Below are 20,362 nucleotides of genomic sequence, written 5' to 3'. Positions count from 1 at the left end.
TTGAATTTCAGACAAATTTTTTTTTTAGTATAAGCATGAGCCAAATATTGTCTGGAACACACTTATACTGAAAAATTATTCATAGCATATGTGAAGTTCAAATGTAACTAGGCATTCTATAGTTTTATTTGCTAAATATGGCAATGCTACATCGATGTTCTTCCAGTAAACTAGGAAAGGGGTGCAAGTTGTAATTTATTTGGAAAGTCAGACTTTTCTGGCATGGATCCTGTAACACTACTATTCTGTGCACAGCATCACTCTCTAATGTTTGATACTAGGGTAGGGTTTGATGTCACTTGATATTATGGCCAGGATCCAGGTACTCTTCAGTCTTGTTCTATGATGCACCTCTCCTTCCAAGAGCTTTGTGGAGGGTCTATTCGCACAAGAAACAGTGGCAAAATGGGACTCAAGATGCTATGTCATTCTAGGCAGAGCCGTGAGTGGCCTTCCCCATTAGGAAATCATGACCCACTGATCTTGGACTCTGATTAATCCCAATCAGATTAGCAACTTCCTGCCCTTGGGATAGATGGGAGTGCCTAGGGAAAGGGCAGGCACAGGAAACTGCAATGTGGGGGAAAAGCGTGGCTGAGTGTTAGCCTTTGATGACGTCTAGAGTGCAGAACTAAGGAACCTGGTGAGTAGTGTCTTTTGGAAACCAAGACTGAGAACATGTAAATTTGGAAGCTATGGGATAAGCCAGGGTAGGTTCCACAATCAGGGAGGAGAAAGTCAGGGTATAAAAGGAGAAGAAAGCTGATACGCAAAGAGAGCAGAATAGAGGGTATACTGTCCTCTTCAGTCCACCACTCCAATTCTTAATTCCAGCTGCACTGCAAGCTGCATTTCCTCTTCTGAGAACTTCGAATAAATTCCCTTTTGTGCTTAAGCTCATTTGGGTAGGTGTCTGTTACTTATATTGATTCTGTCACTTACTTGACTAAGAAAAACCACCAAATAAAGAAGCAAGCTCTCTGGGTCAGTTCATTGCAATTTATTTAATTTAAAAATAAAAACAGAAACAAAAACCAAAATGAAACAAAAATCAGTTTCCAATAAAAATACAAACACTTTGGGTAGTTATCCAGCTTTTTTTTTCCCCTGTAGGCTGTTCTGGGCTCAAACCAATCAAATGAGTGAAAACCAATTTTGACAGGAGCCATAAAGCATGTTGCACCAATTAAATTACACCAATATATTATTATAATACCTTTGAAATGCCTTTCAGACCAATAAATAAAAAAGACAAATTCAAATAAAAAAAGTCAACTTTTTATTACCAAAAAAAAAATAGAAATTAAATAAAAGTCACAACGTGGATTTTTTTTTTTTTTTTTAATGTGCAGTCAAGTTTCTCTCTTTTTTTTCTTCTAGGAATGATACCATGCCAGTAAATCCCTACAGAACATTTCCAGTTTGGCAACAAGCAGTCAGTCGATCATTCACATTTGTACTCAAGACAGCAGGCCTGGGCAAAACTCGCCTGAATTTCACCCTGAAAAGTGCTCCCCATCATCTGAAGAAGCAGCACCTGGTAACAGGGATGGCCATTCAGAGGGTACTTAGCATTTTCATTTCACCTGGGGTCTTGAAGCACTTCCTGAAAACTGATCGTGCCTTGAAATTTACCTGTAAAAAGAAGTGTAATTCTACCCCTTTGGCAGACGTGTAAACTAAGACGGTGCAAGGCCCACAGAAGCAAGGAGAGGACCAGGAAAGCTGACAGCGAATCTCCTGCTTTGTCCATCAGGTCCTAAAAGTGTCTCTCACTTGTAATTCCACGAAAGCGAATAAAGCATAACTTCTTTGACTGGGATTGGCTGGTAGGGATGACAGGACTTAAGGATGAAGCAGGGAGCTGCTTTAACGGCTTTTCCCTCTATTGCAAGTTTTTCCTTGAAAGAACAGTCAACATCACACCTAGAATCAGAGGATGCTGGCAGTGTCAGAGCTAAGCAGGGCTTCAGGGACCAGCTAATTCATCCTTCCAGCCCTCACTGGAAGGAAAACTTAACCACCGCAAACAATGCAGATGCCTAAGGCCACCTATGACTTAACTCAGAGTCTCTGCCTCTGAGTGAAGGACTTTCTCTGCCACAGTCCACTGGCTGAGTTTCCTGATGAAAGAGAACACGTGTTTGGGGGGAGGAAGAAGGGAGTAGACTGACTTTCCTCAATAGTGTCATTTTTACTTAAAGACTAGAACGATGGAAAATACTAAACAGACTCAATCACTTGGCAAAAGGAAAAAGCACATCAACCAGTAGGTAGGTGCTAGATCTAAGTCATACTGACAGCTAAGGACACGGCCAGCTGCCGTGCGCAAGGGGCCAGCAGGGCAGCAGCATAGGAAGCCAGAATGAAATGAGGCAGGAAGTAGGGAGCTCAGAGTTGCAGGTTGCCCTCCATGCACCCACACCCCCATCCCCCCCGCCCCCCACACACGCACAATTTGCTATCTACGGATTTTTTTTTTTTTTTCCCTTTTAACCTCTATTAGAGTTCAGGAAGGAGGTGGAATTGAATGAAAGGAAACTGAGCAGCTTCCCATAACACACTGCTCAGCTCAACCTGAAGGAATGCACAAGCCAAAACACCAGAGCCGGTGGCAAGGGGAGAAACCAAACTGTCTCCTTAAGGAAAGGGCAACTCCATTCTAATGCACTTTCTTGGCACTGTAAGGTGAATTTTTTCTTCTCTCTCTCCGAACTATTTTTTGTTGGTTTTTCCAAAGATGTTCCCAAGACCAGTCTTCCTGTCTATCTACATGGCTACCAGTGCTGGCCATCTTGAAATGAGTTCAATTTGCCTTGGCCAGCAGAATCTGAAGTCATCCCAAAGAGACCAGGAAGTCCAAACCTAGAATCCTGAAGGTGTCCCATGGTTGGAGTGGCATCTTGTCATTGTGATCCGGGTGTTTAGAAATTACATATCTAGTGTTTTTTTTTTTCTTTTTTCTTTTTTTTTTTTTTTACTTTTTAAGATAAGAGTCCTGCCGCACCTCTTTTCTACCTCCCCCAGAACCATCTGGGTGACATCTAAGGAAATGTTCACTCTCTTACATGCTTCCTCCCAACCCCCTGCACTCTTTCAACACCTTATTCATTTAAATGGATGGAATTTTCTTTTCCCCCAAAGCCCAGGAGTTCACGTCAAAGTTTAAAACCATGACACAGAATACTTAGATTTGGGGGGGAAAAAGCACCGTCTACCTGATTTTCCTTTCCTCATCCCAATATCCCACCTACATCTAACTCCCTAGAAGCAAACTTGTCTACCTCTGAGGATGCTACACTCAGTGGATGGGGAAACCATTTGTCATTGGTGAACAGAGCCAATGGTTGAGCCAGGTAATCCTCTGGAGACTATGGACAGTAGCACGTCCAACTCAAAGCATTCATGCATGTGAGAACCCAAGAGGCAGCATTCCAGTTAATATTGAGAAAGAAAGTGACAAGTTGCCTCTTGTTGGTGCACATCAACTTCCATTCATCTGTGCAAAGATCACAGACCGTCTTGTGCCCTGTCATATACAATAGTTTTTACCTCTGACACCATCATCTTTCTCCCTGTCCACACTCAAGAGGTTGTGCTGTAGAGCAAGGCAGACATCAGGAAAGAGGAGGTGAACAGCAAGGAGCTAAATCACCATGGGCTGACTCTATGTCCTTAGCAGAGTTCAGAGTGTTCTCTCTCTGACCAAGGCCCTGTCTTTCAAAGTTGAGTAGCAAATTAACAAATGCCTCACCAGTGGCATGAAAGAGTTAACACAGATCCCACAGGATGACTAAACCCGATTCCGAGGGCCTAGCCAGATCAAAGATGACAACTACATAGCATTAGTGCTACTGCTTCCCTTCCCTTTCCCGTGGTAGCCATTACTAGTCAATCACAGTACTCCTTCCCCATGATGTGGGCCACTCACACCAGCACAACCGGCAGCCACTATTAATTGATCATCAACTCAAGCTCAAGTTGCTGAAATCTACTTGCCAGCTCCATGCAGCCAGACCTAGCTTGCTAATGCAAGGAGAAAAGGGGCAAGTTCTTTGGGCTCATCCAAGGCAAGCAGCCCAAGTGTCTCCTGCCCCTCCTCCAGAAACATTTGGATAACTTCTAAGGAAATGCTCCCTCCCCATATGCTTCCTCTCTACCCACTGAGTGCCGGTCAACACCACCTCTCCTGGACAGCTGGTCCTCTAGGAGGTGCCATAAAGCAAATGCCAAATAGGGCCCAAATTCTGACTGACAGTTGTCAGAACTGGCAGAAGAGCCCACCCTTCCCTTTTAGGTGTTGGCTCAAGGCTGCAAACTTGGCCAAGTGAGACAGTGCCAATCATTTTTCAGTCTATTGTCATGGCCAGCAAAGAGGTAACCAGCCTGTGAGCCCAAGTTTTGCTCCCCTTCCTCCCTCGTACCCCCACCTGCCCCCGGCGCCCTGGAGTGCTAGTTGAGCTTGCTGCAGATCTCCAGCGCTTGCTTGTAGACCTGAGTCACATCATCCATGTCTGCGAGGAGGGAGAAGCTGCTGTCTGCCAACCGGTTCCGGTACCGCTTCAGGTACTGGGGCCGGGGCCGGTTCTGGAGCCCCTCAAAGTCCTGGATCTGGAGGAAGTTTTCTGCAGAGACACAGCTGCGGATGCGCTGGCGGGCAGGGCGATTCTCCTGCAAATCCAGCAAGTCGAAAGAGTCGCTGGACAGCACGCTGTCATCACTGATGACACTGGAAGGACGGCTGTAGCTCCGGGAAAGGCCCTCGGCAGGGACACCAGGCTCCGACAGGGATTCCAGTGTGGGCATTTCAGGACTGACCAGGGCCGGGTCCATGGCGCCCGCTGAGTATTTGCTGCTGTGTTTCAAGATGCCCTTCCTCCGGCAGGAGAGGCTGTGGGAGGTCACCCTGGCTGGGTCTGGGGGGCTGGGGGAGGGGATGCTGCTGCCCATCACATCATTACTGTCCAACAGCTCCGAAGACTCACTGCGCTCTGGGGAAGAGTAGTAACCTGATTCTCTCTGCTGGGTCTTTTTCAAGATGCCTTTCTTCGGCATCGTGGCCGACTGCTTGGGGCTGAGTTTTCCCGGCACCTCTGACTCTGGTGAGCTTGGGAGGAGCACACCAGTCCTGCATAAGTCCTGCTCCATCTTGAAAGTAGAGGGTAAGGCAGGACCAACTACACCTTCAATGAAGCCAGTGCTGTGAGAGCGATGCTCGCTGTTGCTTCGCTTCTTCAGGATCCCCTTGGGCCTCTTGGAACTCAACTTGGATGGGCTTTCAGGCACTGCATCCAGACCAGACTGAGCAAAGTCATTCTCTTTCTTGGATTTCTTCAGCGACCGCTGCCGCTCTAGCATGACCTCAGAGGTCGTGGGTTTGACCAGGCCCTTCATTTTGGCTTCGGTGTCAGCCTGCAGCCCTGTGGAACGGTGGTGCCAGTCAATGATCCGAGCCAGGAGTGGGGACTCAGAGTCATGGAGGGCATCGCAGTCACACACGCTGCTCTTATAGCCCCAGTTCACCCACCAGTGATTGGCAATGTCCTCAATAGTGGCCCGGCGATCGGGGTTCACCATCAGCATCCACCGTATGAGTCCTCGAGCATCTAAGGGACAAGGGACAAAAAGAATCGGGCATTACGTGGGAGCTTCTAGCTTTGTGATAGTGGGACCCTCCAGCAGTGATGAAAGACACACACTCCCTCTAGGAAAAATCCATTTGGAGACCTGGTCCAGTCACATTATGGAGCAGGATGCCCCAGCCTTTCAGACCATCCATCAAAAGCGTAATCAAGACTTGGAACAGGCTGGGGTGCCATCACATGGTGGCATGTTTTCCCTATAAGTGAGCAAATGCCATAGAGCTACGAAGCTTTTCATCATCTTGAATCTTTAGAAAATGTCAGGTAACCAAGAAAGAATCCAGACTTGACCCCGAGAAGTGCCCCACCATTCCTTTGGCGAATATCATTTTACCAGAGGAAAAACAGGTGTAGATCACCATTGCTTTCTTTATTCCTCCGTAGGTGGGCTTGTATAAACACACAGCACCTGCAGTCACTGGGAAAGCATGCCAGAGACAGAACATGGAGTGTGGCTCAGAGGCACTTACCTGCCACACCTGGGCAGTAAGAGCGGCTGTCTCCAAAACTGGCCTCCCCGCAAGGTCCTGGCCAGGTTCTGAGACCAATACTCAGTGAGCTCGCCTTCTTTCCCTCTCTGACATAAGCCATCTCCTACTGAGCTGTTAGGTCAGAGAAGTGATCTATATCTGCTACCCATTCACAGCCTGTCTGAAAATTCTACTTGCACATTTCTGCTGCCAGACATATAGGGAAAACCCCTAAAGGGATGCTGAGAAGGCCACAGGAACCAACTGACTCTCACAGCTTATAAACTGACTTTTAGGTTCAAACTGTGTTCCCCCAATTGGGGTGAATTATATTCTGGGAAGCTGCCACCTCCCCTCAGCTGCTTATGTAGGCAAATGAGAAGCTGGCAAAGGCCTGGTAAAAGGGACTGGGGCAAGAAACGCCTCTGAAAAGTACCAAGATGATCATCCTCAGTCATTCAGTAAGTATTTCTTGAACCCCTACAATGTGCCAGGAACCGCATTGGCATCGGTTGGCTGGTGAGGCAAAGAAGACCACTTTAGAGGTCATTCTGAATTTTTCCAAAAAGAATAGGCTGGCTTGTTGAAAAAATCATATATATATATAGAGAGAGAGAATGCATATCTATATATACACACATACAACAGTCTAGCCTCGGTATCCATAGGGTCTGTATTTGCAAATTTGTCTACTCGCTAAAATTTATTTGTAACCTCAAAATCAATATTCACAGCTCTTTTGCAGTCATTTTTGCATATGCACAGAGCAGCAAAAAATTAGAGTCACCCCACCTAACACACATATGTATTCACAGCTAAGGTCAAACAAGGCAACACTCTGCCTTCTTATTTCAGATCTCATACAAAGTGTCCTTTTCTCAGTCTATTTAGTGCTGTGTTTCTCACATTTTTTGGAATTTTTTTTTGGTGATTCCTCCATTTTAAATGGGCCCCCAAAACAGTGCTGAAGCACTGTTTAGTGTTCCTAGCACAAGAAGGCTGTGATGTGCCTTATGGAGAAGATAAGTGTGTTAGATCAGCTTTGTTCAGGCATGAGTTACAGTGCTGTTGGCTGTTGAGTTTGATGTTAATGAACTAATAATATAGATTAAATAAGGTGTCTTTAAACAGAGACACACATAAAACAAGGTTATATATCAATCAGTTGACAAACATATTGTGAGCAGAGGCTCTCAGGAATCTAACTCCCTATTTCCCCTAGGAGCAACAGTTCAGTATTCACAAATTCAGTGTTTGTAGCAACTTTGTAGAACATAACTACTATGAATAATGAGAATCAACTGTGTATGTACAGATATATAGATATACATATATATTCGTATATATATATGCATGTGTCTAGTATGTATATAAATGAAGTGCCAATGTTAACTTCATTTTTTAACAAAAATGACCAGTGATGACCAGCTGTACACACCCTCTGTACAGGCATGATGCTCCCCATCAAGAGACGGAGCTCATGGCCATGGTTGTCTTGACCAATAGAACACAGCAGATATGACACAATCTGGGTACAAGCGTGGACATAGCACTGGCACTCCAGCCTGGGCAACAGAGCAAGACACTGTCTCAAGAAAAACAAATTTAAAAAGAAGAAAGAAGGCTCAGCAACTTTTTATTCCTCTTTCTTAGAACCCCTTGCTGCCACTGTGGGGTGGCACCTCAGAAGGTGGCGCCTAGGAAGGTCCACTGTTCAGCCCCAGCAGCAGCCCCAGCTGCCATCTACTTACAACTATAGGAAAACTCCAAGGCCAGAAGAGCACCTCCCAACCCACAGGAGTGAAAGAGATGATTTCAAGGTTGTGTAAGCCACTGAGTTTGTTTTGTGGGGGCAGATGGGGTAGAGTTGTTATGCAGAAATCAATAATGAGACAGTGCCCATGAGCCATACCCTATGCCAGTGGCACAATAGTGAGAGACAGAGCAGTGGCCACGCTCACAGTATTTACATTCTGAGGTGGGTGGTTTCTATGTCTACTCAGACTGGGAGAGACCTCGTCTAACACCTTTTCCAAAATTTTTATTTATGGTGGAGAATCTGAATCCAAAGAGCTTAAGTGACTTGCCCAGATCCACACAGCAAGCAAACAGGACTCCTAGAATGTGTGCTCTGAAAAGTTTCTTTGGGAAGGTTTGGGGAAAGCAGCCTAACAAGCAAGCTTTGCCAAGGATGATGCTTCTGGGAAGAAGAAAGAGGAAAACCAGGAGACTCCAGACAGACATACTAAAACAAAAGCAGAAAATGAGAGTCGGTAAACAGATCTCTCTCCCCTCCACCTCTGACCCTCCCTCCACAGGGCACGCACCTGAGGGCTGCGTGGGCTCCCGGTACTCTCCACTGCTGATCTGCCGAATGAGGTTTTTGTGATCGAAACCATCGAAGGGCATTGTTCCATAAACAAGGGTGTAAAGCAACACGCCCAGGGCCCAGCTGTCCACCTGAAGCAGAGAGACAGCACATATAGGAGCTGGGAAACAGATCCCAAGATGCCTTCCAAACCATTAGCATCACAGCCTGTGAGCAGCCACCCCCAGTGCCCCCAGGAACTGAATTTAGCACCTGGAAGACAGGTTCCCAGTGCAGCCTGACATCTGACAGCAATGCAGCTGGGACCTGCTACAGAGCCTGACCTTTCCATTCTGAACAGAGGCCAGTGGTCCCAACTAGTAAAGTACCTTCTTAAACAGATTATCTTATTTAATCCTCACTACAATCTTGTGAAGCAGTTAGGGCCAGGACTATTTTCAGCCCCATTTGACAGATGAGAATACTGAGGCAGGAAGAACCTAAATGGTTTCTCCAGAGGCCCTACCCCAGTGATGGAGGTAAAACTGGGATGCGGGGCTCTTCATTCCTAATCCAGGAATCAATTCCTTCCTGCACTTTCTTCAAATGAATCAGGAATTACAAACTGAAATCTTGTAAGAGCCAAGCAAACAACAGATATACACAAAGCAAGAAAGAATTGGGGTTACGACATAGAGTGTTGGGGATGGAGACAAACTGTACAGTACATTCACCCGTCTTAGGCAGACAACCTCTGTTTAGCTAATTGCTGCCATGTAGTAATGTGGGCCTAGCACTACTAGATTCTTTGGTTTTTCAAGAGAAGTCAGAAACCAAACTTTTATATGGAATCTCCTAATTATTACATGTTTGCTCAATTTTTTAAAATAAAAACTAAGGTGGCCAAATAAAGGAGTTTGCTGACCAGATCACAGGCTGCCAGCCTGTAACCTCAAAAAACAGGTCATCAAAGACCAAAATACTCATTATCTACGAGAAATTTACTGTTGAGTTTCTACAAGTTTGTAAATTGAGTTCTATGCTCCTCCCTCGCATTCTTATTTTAGAAAGACTTTCTCTTCATTGCAATTGATAAATGGTCTTGGCATCCTTCTCTTTACCCTTCAGCCCTGCCCCGAAACACTCTCAAACAGATAAATATTTAAAAGAAAACATTTCAACACACTGAGCAGCGGCTATTTAAAAGATACTGAGTGGATGAACTTCTCTGAAAAGAGAACCATCTTTCAAAAAGAGAATCATCACCCACAACTCACTCATTTTCAAAATAAAATTTCCACATACCCATATCTTACAGTGACCCTTGAAAGCACTAGCATGTAGGGAAATGTATTTCTCATGAATTAGAAGATGCCATTAAAATGTATTTCCTTAGTCAGATATGCATGCTGCCAAAAATATATACAAAAAAAGATATTTACTCCACAGTGAGGCAATCTTTTGTTTGTTGTGTCTGTTTTGATATAATAGGGAAAAAACTAAATGTTCACATCTAGACATTACTAAATAAATTATGGTATATTCATCAATAAAATGTCATTAAAATCATGTTGGGGTTTTTTTTGTTTCTTTCTTTTTTTTTTTTTTTTTGAGACAGAGTCTCGCTCTGTCACCCAGGCTGGAGTGCAATGGCACGATCTCTGCTCACTGCAAGCTCCGCCTCCCAGGTTCACGCCATTCTCCTGCCTCAGCCTCCCAAGCAGCTGGGACTACAGGTGCCCGCCACCACGCCTGGCTAATTTTTTTGTATTTTTTAGTAGAGACGGGGTTTCACCATGGTAGCCAGAATGGTCTCGATCTCCTGACCTCGTGATCCACCCACCTCGGCCTCCCAAAGTGCTGGGATCACAGGCGTGAGCCACCGCGCCCGGCCGAAAATCATGTTTTTAATAATGAATTTGGAAAGTGTCACAAGATAGTTTTGATAGTAAAGGGCAAGATATACATATGTGTGTCATATACATATGTATATCTTGCCTTTTATTAACTTAATCTCAATTAGTTTTGAAATGCAGAGATCTTCACTGGGAAAAGTTTAAAAGTCACAAAAGTATTAAGTGATTCTCTTTTGTGGGGGAATGACAGGTACCTTTATTTTCTCCTTTAGGCTTTTCTGGGTTTTCCAAATTTCCTCCCAGGAGTATATATTATTGCTTTTATAATTGTACAAGGAAAAGTTTTCCTTGCTGACTTTTTTAGGCTCTGTTTTTTTAAGCATTTCTCAAATCCAATTTTTGCCCTTCCTCCCTCTTCTCCCTCCCCTCCCCCGCCCCATACGCATCGGGCAAGCTGCTCACCTCTGGCCCTCGGTAAGGTCTCCCATTGACAATCTCAGGAGATGCATAGAGTGGACTCCCACAAAACGTTTGTAAGAACTTATCCTTCTGGTACAGGTTGGAAAGCCCAAAGTCAGCAATCTACAAAGAGAAGCAAAAACCAGGGAGACTTGTTAGCATTCCAGATTATGTCTGTGTTGAATCAGTTCACACCACACAGCACACAGAGTGGATGAAGGGCACCTGGGTTGGTCTGCTGGCTGGATCGCCATTTTCTCTCCAGCCCTGAGTCTTCATAAAGGACCACTCAGCCCAAGCAGGTCCGTGTTTCCTAGCTGCAGTCCTTGCCATCCATCACAAGTTCTACCAAATCTGCAGACTACAAGCTTTGTGACTTACTTAGAAATTACTCTTTAAATGGACGCTCTATTCAAACTTTAATTTAGACTTGCTCTGAGAAATAACATTCACAAAATCACTGGCTTGATGTTTCTGATGAACTTTAAAGCGTGTAACTATTAATTTAGGAATTCTCCCTCTGTGGTCTACCCAATCATATTGCATCTGCAGTGGCGTGCATATCACACTGCGGAAAACCCCTGACCTACGCAACTGGTGATACCACCTCTGTATCCACTCACACTCTGATCAGAACTGTATTTTGACTGTCTTGTGACCTGAGATGAAATGGACTAATTGACTCACAGCATTGGGTTTTGAGTCATCATATTTCAGCCCAACTCTGCACCTATCCATCTGTCACTCAGTGACCTTGAGCCTCAGTTTACCCACCAGAAAATGGGAATCCATGATCCCTTCCCTGTTCTAGCTCACAGGATTATCATGAGAATAAGAAGAAAAAGATATCAATCGAGATGAGACCTTGGCCGGGCAGATCATTTGAGGTCAAGAATTCGAGATCAGCCTGGCCAACACGGAGAAACTCCATCTCTACTAAAAATATAAAAATTAGCCAGGCATGGTGGTGCATGCCTGTAATCTCAGCTACTCGGGAGGCTGAGGCATGAGAATCACTTGAACCTGAGAGGCAGAGGTTGCAGTGAGCCAAGATCGCACCACTGCACTCCAGCCTGGGCCACAGAGGGAGACTCAATCTCAAAAAAAAAAAAAAAAAAAAAAAAAAAAAAAAAAAAAAGATGAGACTGTGAGTGTAAAAGTGCTTCATAACCTTCAAGTTTCATGCAAATGTTTCACTTAGCCTTGTTTCCATTGTACTCCACACTCCTTGGAATCATTCTCTTCTCCTTTGGTTTCTTGAAGTGTTTTATGTGTTATTTATGACAGCATTTTTACATATATATGTATATGTATATGCACACATATATATGCATATATACATACATATACATATTTGCTTTCCCTACCAGACTCTGAGTTTCCTGAGGCAGTTGGCAGGTTCCACATCCTCCCCTTAACTTTGTATCATCCACTCCTTAGCACCTGCCCATACCCAAGAAACACTTGTCACTGGAACAGGCATTATATTTTGAAAAGCACAAGATAATTAATACAAAATGCAAAATAATAATAATCATGATAAACTTAATTGCCACTTTTTGAACAACTTCCAGTTATCAGGTACTGCTCCAAACACTTTAAATTCTTTAATCTAATCTTAACAAAAACCTGGTTTACACAGCAATGTGAATGCATTTTATGCCTAAAAAAGGTTAAAATAGTCAGTTTTATGTTATGTCCACTTTACCGCAAATTTTTTGAAAAATTCATTTAACAGATGAGGAAATTGAGGTTTAAGGAGATGAGGTCACTCATTGAAGGAGATGAGTAACTAATATGCAGCAATATAAACCCCCGTGTCTCTAAAGCTTCAAACCACAGTGCCACCCTTCCCCTGGGTCACCTGCATATTTCACTCCACTCTAAGTCAACCTTGCAAGCTGAGCCCCTGTAGGTTTCCATCATTCTCCAAGCTGATTTCCATTTGAGGCTTGGAAAAGAGCTGCATGATTCACATGCCCAGAGACAGCCCAGCCTGAATACCACCGAGGCTCTGTTGTGGTCACAGCCCCTAGAAGCAGCCTATTTTGTAAAAGTCATCCCTGAATGAACGGAATGTCATTGAAAGCAGCTGATGTACAACCATCCTCAGAAAATGCATTCTCTGGGCTCAGACTGCACTTAATTGCCCTGAATTCCACTTTCCTATCAAGGCCCCATGACTTGCTTGCAGGAAGTTGGTTGGAAGCTTTATGAAGTGTGCCCTGTCAATCAGAAGAGGCATGGAATGGCTACACACAGGAAAACGCATTCCCTTTCCGCCTGGCAGCAGTGCCTGGGGCACCATATGAGCTTCACGTGCGTGTGAGAGGCACCCACTGCACATGTGCACGCTCACGCTGGGAGTTTTCACTCCGAATCTGGGCAGCCTCGTTTGCTCTGTAGCGGCTCTGGAGAAGTGTGTTTATGTTATGGCCCACTCCCATCCTCGCAGACTGATGTTTATCAGCCTCTCCCAGTAAAACTGTCATTGCCACTGACACAAGATTAATAGAAATCCAGATTAGCCTGTGTTCTTGGCACTTCGAAGGGAAAGCAGTATTAATCAACACACACACACACACACACACACACACACAGAGAGAGAGAGCGTTCTCAAACCTTGAGCCTTTGAAACTTAGGCTTCGGCTCTAAGATTTAATGCCATATGGAACTTATATCAACTACTGATAGGAGGGGAAATGGCCCCGGTTATGAAACCTCTCTGAAGCTTCAGTTTTCTCATCTGTAAAATAGCGTTAGAAAGAGTGTCTATCCCTACTGTGCCATGGCAGAGATTAAATGACAAAAAGTATGTAAAGTCCTTACAACAGTAATTGGCCCAGAGTTGGAGCTCATTATATATATTTGCTTCCCAACTTTAAATCCAGAGAGTTAATTACCTTCATTATCCTAGAAGCAGAGTCTATCCCAATGCCAGGGACTCTTGACAGTGAAGAAATACAGAAATTTTAGATGCCAAACAATAATGGAATTAAATAACGTTGAATAATAAAATGAAAAATTCATTCCTTTCTGGATTCACCTTCAGTTCTTTGGATTAAGTCAAGGAGAAAGTCTCGGTTGGGCACTGGTGTGTCTTCAGTATCTCTTTAGTATTTATTCAAGAGACCAGGCCTCGGGCCTAGCCTGCAGCAGCAACCAACATGAAGTTGGAACTTCATAATGCTATTTGGTTTCCATTATACTTAGTTTTGAGCTTATCTTCTATTCTTGGTAAGTGATTCTGGTTTTCCACTTAAGGTAATTATTTAGGGCTTCTTTTTCAAATAGACAGAACTTTAAAGAGTGACCTGAACGCAACAAAAATATTAAGTAAAATAGCAGTGAGGATACTGCGGAAAGGTAAAATCCACGAAAAGGATGAAAAACTGAAATTTGAGAAATATTGATTTTAAACATCATAAAACAAAACTAATCGCATCTCAGAATTACTTTGACCTGAAAGAGCCCTGAGAGATGTTAATCCTGCCCCTCGCTCTAAAAGTGAAGCAGCTGAAGGTTCCAGGGCATAAGAAGTTTTGCTGAAGGTTGCAAAAAGGGGCAGCAAGTACATGAAGGAGTGCATGGATCTTCCCAAGCCATACAGTTTCTCCAACAGAACATCAGCTGTAAAAGGAGAGGATGACTTTCCAGCAAGGAGGCGACTGGGCTGTAGTATTTTGCTGACACACTAGCAAGTAAGCCTTGGAGGAAGGTACCTAGCTGGCATTTTCATTTGTTGTTCTGTTTCCCTGCTCTATACTGGTTCAGAACCACCTTCTACCCCTGCCCTGTGCTTCAGTTCAGCCTTGATTCTCAAAAGGAGCCATGGAACTCAAGGCTTGGGTCCTTAATATTTGGAGTTTTTATTGTTATCAAGCCTTTCCGGAGGTGCTCCCTGCTGCATGAAAATTGGGGTTAGAAAGATAAATGAGGAAGTGATTATTCATTCATATTTCAAAAGGATTAACCTCACTACAACACAGATGAACCCTGAAGACGTTATGCTAAGTGAAATAAGCCAGACACAAAAGGACACATATTATATGATTCCATGTACATGAGGTCCCTAGAGTAGTCGAATTCATAGAGATGGAAAATAGAATGGAGATTGCCAGTGGCTGGGAGGCGGGGGAAAGGGGAGTTACTGTTTAGTTGGGACAGAGTTTCAGCTGGGAAAGGTGAAAACATTTTAGAGATGGATGATGGTAATGCTTATACAACAATATGAGTATACTTAATGCCACTGAACGGTGTACCTAAAACTGGTAAGTTTCATGTTACATATATTTTACCACCATAAAAGGATTAACTCCAGAACACTGTTAATAATGAGCTCGTCTGGTGAAAACTAAGTGTCACCTTGCTGACATTAACTGATAGGAAAGGATGCTGATGGCAATGATAATAATTAGTGATGGTCTAACAGTCATCTGCAGTGTTTAAGAGGAAGTATGGTGCACTCCACAGATCAGATGTTTTGGGGCCAGGAGAACTTGGGGCTAACCATGGCTTTGTCATTACTAGGTGATGGGTGGGACCTTCCAAGTCACTCGAGTTCCTTATCTGCAAAATGGGACTCAGACTAGAACCCACCTCACATAGGTAAGAAGAGTAGAGAAAACGTATGTAAAGCTCCTAGAACAGTCCTGGGACCAGCTGACGCTATAAATTACAGCCATTATGGTAGGCTGCTGGTTTGGCCAACTTCACAATTGTTTGTTAGTCCAGGCAAATGGGAAACTGAAAGCATTAAAGCCACTGCTCATTAAAGAGCCAGGAGATCTTATCACTCGTTTATAACAGAGGCATGTCCAGGGTGAGAAGCTGCATCGTAGGATGGGAAAAGGAAAAGATTCAGGGTTTGAGTACTTGAGTTCAAATCTCAGCCTCACCTCCTACCAGCATCTAACCGAAGGCACTTTAGTTAATCCCACCCCACTCCAATCTGGCCCACGGACCAGCAGCATTAGCATCACCTGGGACCATTTCAGAACCTGAGACACTCAGGCCCCACCCCAGATCCACTAAAACTGCATTTTAACAAGAGCCCCAGTGTATAATACATACTTGCACATTAGCCATTCTGAGCCTGCATTTCTTCATCTATAAAATGGAGTTGATGATAATAATGTCACCTACCTGGAAGTGCTGGTATCAAACCAAATAAACTGATCCGTGGAAGTGCTTACACCATGCCTACCTAGCACACAGTTGGCCTTCAATAAATGTTAGCTATGACTACTTTATTTAACCTCTCTGAGTCTCACATTCCTTTGCTGGAAAATGGAATTGCGATACCACCAAGCACTTGGTGCTGTGAAAATCAAAGCCAGATTAAACAAGAAAAGAATTAAAAGAGGCCGGGTGTGGTGGCTCATGCCTGCAATCCCAGTTTTTCAAGGTTAAAGCAGGGGACTGCTTGAGGCCAGGAGTTCAAGGCTGCTGTGAGCTATGATGGTGCCCCTGCACTCCAGTCTATGTGAGAGAGCAAGACCCTGTCTCTAAAAATAAAAGTAACAGTAGCAGCATTGCTATGTGCCAGGCACAGTTCTATGAGTGCTACATATATTAATGTAGTAAATTCTCACAACAATCCTATCTGGAGGACTGCGGATAGTGAATTCTAAAATTATCCTTATTTTGCAGATAAGAAAACTGAGGCACAGGGTGGTCAAGTGGCTTGCCTGAGACATCGGTGAACAGCTGCCTTGGCTGTAAACTGCTACATAAAGGGGAGTTATTGCTGTCAGGTGGCTGACGAGGAAATGCACTTTCTGTGTAACTCTTCGAGAAATCAGCAATTCCATCCACGAAGATACACTCCATAACTCCTTTCCGGCCTTGGAGTTGATCGTTGTGGCTTCACCCACCACAGCCTCACTCCTGAGTTGCCAGGAAGTGAAGGCAGGGAGTGGAATAAGGAGCCGAAGTGAGTGGGGCCAGCTTCCATCTTCGGAGGATCTAAACTCATGCCGCCTCTCTTAAAAGAAAAGAAATTCCCACCACGAACAATGTGAGGAGGTTCTTAAAAGAGGGTGCGTCCAAGCAGCAGCTCCCATGGATGCTAATGAGCAGCCAGTGCCAGCTCACAGCACACAGCCCTGGCATCCCTGCATGGCTACTCTGGCCACCATGACTCAGCCTGGCCATCAGCCACCATTAGCACTTGGAGAGTCTCTCGCAGGGACAGCTGTCTGCAAGCCTGCCTGCAGACAAGGTAAGGCTGACTAAAGCACAGACCAAACAGTGCCCTTGTGTGATGTGCTCTTAGATGTGGGGCAAATTTGGATAGTGAGAGTAGAGGGTAGAATTCATCAGGTGTCTGGTCTTTAGAGTCAAATAGCCATAGGTTTGTAGCCAGTCCCATCACTTATTTGCTGCAAGAGCCTCCTCATCTGTAAAATGATGTAACCACACCCACCCCAGTGGAGACATTCTGAGGACCAAATGAAATAAGGCGTGGAAGGTCTGACATGGGGCTCTAGCTTCTAGCAGGGGCTCAGAAAGCATTACTTTCCTTTTCTTTCTTTTTTTTTTTTTTTTTGAGACGGAGTCTCGCTCTGTCCCCCAGGCTGGAGTGCAGTGGCGCAATCTCGGCTCACTGCAAGCTCCGCCTCCCCGGTTCACGCCATTCTCCTGCCTCAGCCTCCCGAGTAGCTGGGACTACAGGTGCCCGCCACCTCGCCCAGCTAATTTTTTGTATTTTTAGTAGAGTCGGGGTTTCACCATGGTCTCGATCTCCTGACCCTGTGTTCCGCCCGCCTCGGCCTCCCAATACTTTCCTTTTCTAGTCTCCATGCTGTGTTCCTGTGCTTGCTGTTTCTTCCTCTTGAAAAGCCATTATCATGTTCCTTACTATCAAACTCCAACCCAGCCCTCAAAACCCAATTCAATTACTCTTCCTACATGAAAGCTTTCTGGTCCATCCAGCCAGACAGACCCACTACTTCCTGCTCAGAACTTCCAGAATACATTACACAGGGCCATTTGGCCCTGCCAAGGGAGGAGGATCAGGGAAGGCCTCCTGGAAGAAGAGACATTCAAGCAGAGAACTCAAAGAAGGAGCAGGCAAAAAGGAACGAGCAGAGCATTCCAGACAGTGTGAACCATGTGTGCCAAGGTCAAGAAGCCCGACACAGCTTGGGGGATGAGAGGAATTCAAGTCCTATACCAGGGGCCTTCCCTGAGCACTCTAGCTAAAAGGGCAACCCTATTCTTCATTGTCACCCTGCATGGATTTTCTTCGCTACCAGCCAATTACGTGATGTGTTTATTTGTTGATTGCTGTGTCTCCAACTGGAATTTTAAGCTCACTAGAGCAGGTACCTTCTCTTCTTCACTGACTTCTGTATCCTCCTCACGGCTCATTATCACTGCAGTTTAACAACTGCTAGATCCTGAGTTCCAAGTCAGAAATTTGGCCAGCTAGTTCTCTATTACATCCCCAGCACAGGGCCAAGTACACAGTAGGACCTTAATGAATATTTCTGATCAAATAAATATTGCCCAGAAGAGATATTCAATTCCTCAGTGAATAAATGCAGGAATGGATGAGTGAATGCAGGTGTGCATGGATATATACACACAACACATGAACTGATTAATTCATGCATGAATACAGCTCTCACACTCATATCATCAAAGCCCAGAGGCTGACTCTGAGCTGCCCCACTTGGTCTTGTTAAGCTTCAGAGGTTTCTATCTCTTCTTGGCCCTGGCCATTCAAAGCTTCTTTTCTTATCCACCGCAGCCGTGTTTCCATTGTCATAAGGGACAGCAGGCCATTTCCCTTAAGCCCCTCTGTTCTGAGCCCTGGGAGCTCACCAGATTCCCAGCCCTCTCGGAGGAGGTCGGCTGACCCTGGTGCCTGGACCTCTTCTCATTGTAAGACATTTTTACAGGAGCCTTCTATGGGAATTGTCAGCATTCCATTCTCTCAGAGAGTGGGCTGTGTATTTGGCCCGTTTTTTATTAATTGCAAATTAATGCTGTGCTGGGTGTCTATTTTAGTAGACAGGCTTCCAGAGTGCGGAATGCAGCCCAAAGCAGCACATTGCTCTCATTCTTTCTGCTGACCGACTGTGTGAATATTTTTAGAAGCCACACCCTCTCGCAGTGGCCAGATAAATAATTTTCAAGGCCAGATGTGCTCTCTGCAAATCAACATCAGGCAGGGAAGGGGAGAGGAATGAGCTACACGGCTCTCCCCACCATTGCAGTGACATATGACAAGTTTAAACCAGTAGCATTTATATAGGCTTCCTAGGCCAAAGTCCTCCACACTTGAAACATGGAAGATGGATCCACACTTAGAGAGGCACCAGAGGGAGCTCCAAGAGAGGACCTTGCTGCTCATGTCCCGTTCATTGGTGGCTCATGTGTCCGTGGTCCCCCAGGTCCAGACACGGATGGCAGGGGCTCTCTTGAGCATGGAAGCCAGCTTGTGGCCATGTGTCTGCCTGCCTTTGTCAGCAAGCGTCCTTTCTAAATACGTTTCAGCAAAATGCTGAGTCAGGAAGAGTTGAACATATACCACCAGAAGACAAATCAAGACCAGCTGAATCACATTTTCTAAAACCTTGGAAGTGGATGGGAGATGATGAAAAGATAATTTGCCTGGAAGTCAAACACATGAGTTCTAATCCCGGCTCGTCATTCCTTTATTCCAAAGTCAAACCATTTTGAAGTACCTACTGTGTGCCAAGCACTAGTCTACACTCTGGGGAAGCAAAGACACAATAATTTAGTCTAGACTGAGTCACTGCGTGGTCATGGGCATTATCATCTAGACTCTCTCGGTCTAATCATTAAAACAAGGGGTTGGAAAATGACCCCCAAAGTTCTTTGAAGATGTAGATTCTCAGATCTGAGTAGGATTCCTTGAACAAGGAGGAAAGGAATTTAAAAGCGTTGATAATGGGAAGATCTGGTTTCTCTTTGGGATGTATGTGTGCATGCGTACCCGTGCTTTACCTTGGGAAATGCCAGGATTAGAAATTCTTAAGGAAAAGTGTATGCCTAAGCCTTCATTGTTAATACTGTTTTGTGTGTGTGCTCTTTCCCTCCGTCATGCACAGGGACCCCAGGTCGAAGAACTTGGTGCAGGGGAACTGTCAGGCCCAACATTATTGCCCTTTTGCTTACACAAACGAAGCCATTCTTCTGGGCTCCTGCCTCACTGTTTCCCTGCACAATTGCTTTCAAAATTCTAATCATTCTTTTCCTCCATTAGGGAATTCTATGATTGCATAGAAAGCTATGTGTCTTATCACTTCTGGGAATACATCATGGGACCAAGGGGTCACACTGCACCATAGAACCCAATCCCTAGGCAAGAGGCTCACATTCCAGGCCTTGTAAAGCTGACATTTAGTTTTGAGCGCTCTGGGGGCAGGTGGCAGGAAGAAATCTGGCGAGGAAGTCAATAAGGTTGATGACACAAACCCTTAGAAAAATGTGGCCCTCAAGCCAGGACCAATTTTTCAGCCATGACCTGATCACCACTCCCCAGGACCTAGGCATCTTCAGAGCAGCTGACTTCCAGTTTAATTCCCTCTCCAGTAGCCAGCCACTTAAGCAGGCTCCCGGTATAGTAACAGTTAAGCGTGAATTGCTTTGATT

The 20,362-nt window shown here is 44.8% G+C and overlaps 1 protein-coding gene across 1 annotated transcript in view; it reads right to left on the bottom strand.

The window, feature by feature from the left end:
• Window positions 1-1,256: 1,256 nt before the first annotated feature.
• Window positions 1,257-20,362, bottom strand: part of NUAK1 (NUAK family kinase 1) — a 77,770-nt gene continuing 58,664 nt past the window's right edge. Inside the window, exons 5-7 of the mRNA XM_033220803.1 lie at window positions 10,739-10,858; window positions 8,440-8,572; window positions 1,257-5,606 (exon numbers count right to left, since the gene is read on the bottom strand). Coding sequence (XP_033076694.1) covers window positions 4,453-5,606; window positions 8,440-8,572; window positions 10,739-10,858 — 1,407 coding nt within the window. The 3' untranslated portion in view covers window positions 1,257-4,452. The remainder of the gene's footprint in view (window positions 5,607-8,439; window positions 8,573-10,738; window positions 10,859-20,362) is intronic.

This window comes from Trachypithecus francoisi, unplaced genomic scaffold (assembly GCF_009764315.1).
Source record: "Trachypithecus francoisi isolate TF-2019V2 unplaced genomic scaffold, Tfra_2.0 Lachesis_group11, whole genome shotgun sequence".
NCBI lineage: Eukaryota > Metazoa > Chordata > Mammalia > Primates > Cercopithecidae > Trachypithecus > Trachypithecus francoisi.
This window is presented reverse-complemented; position numbering and strand designations above follow the sequence as displayed.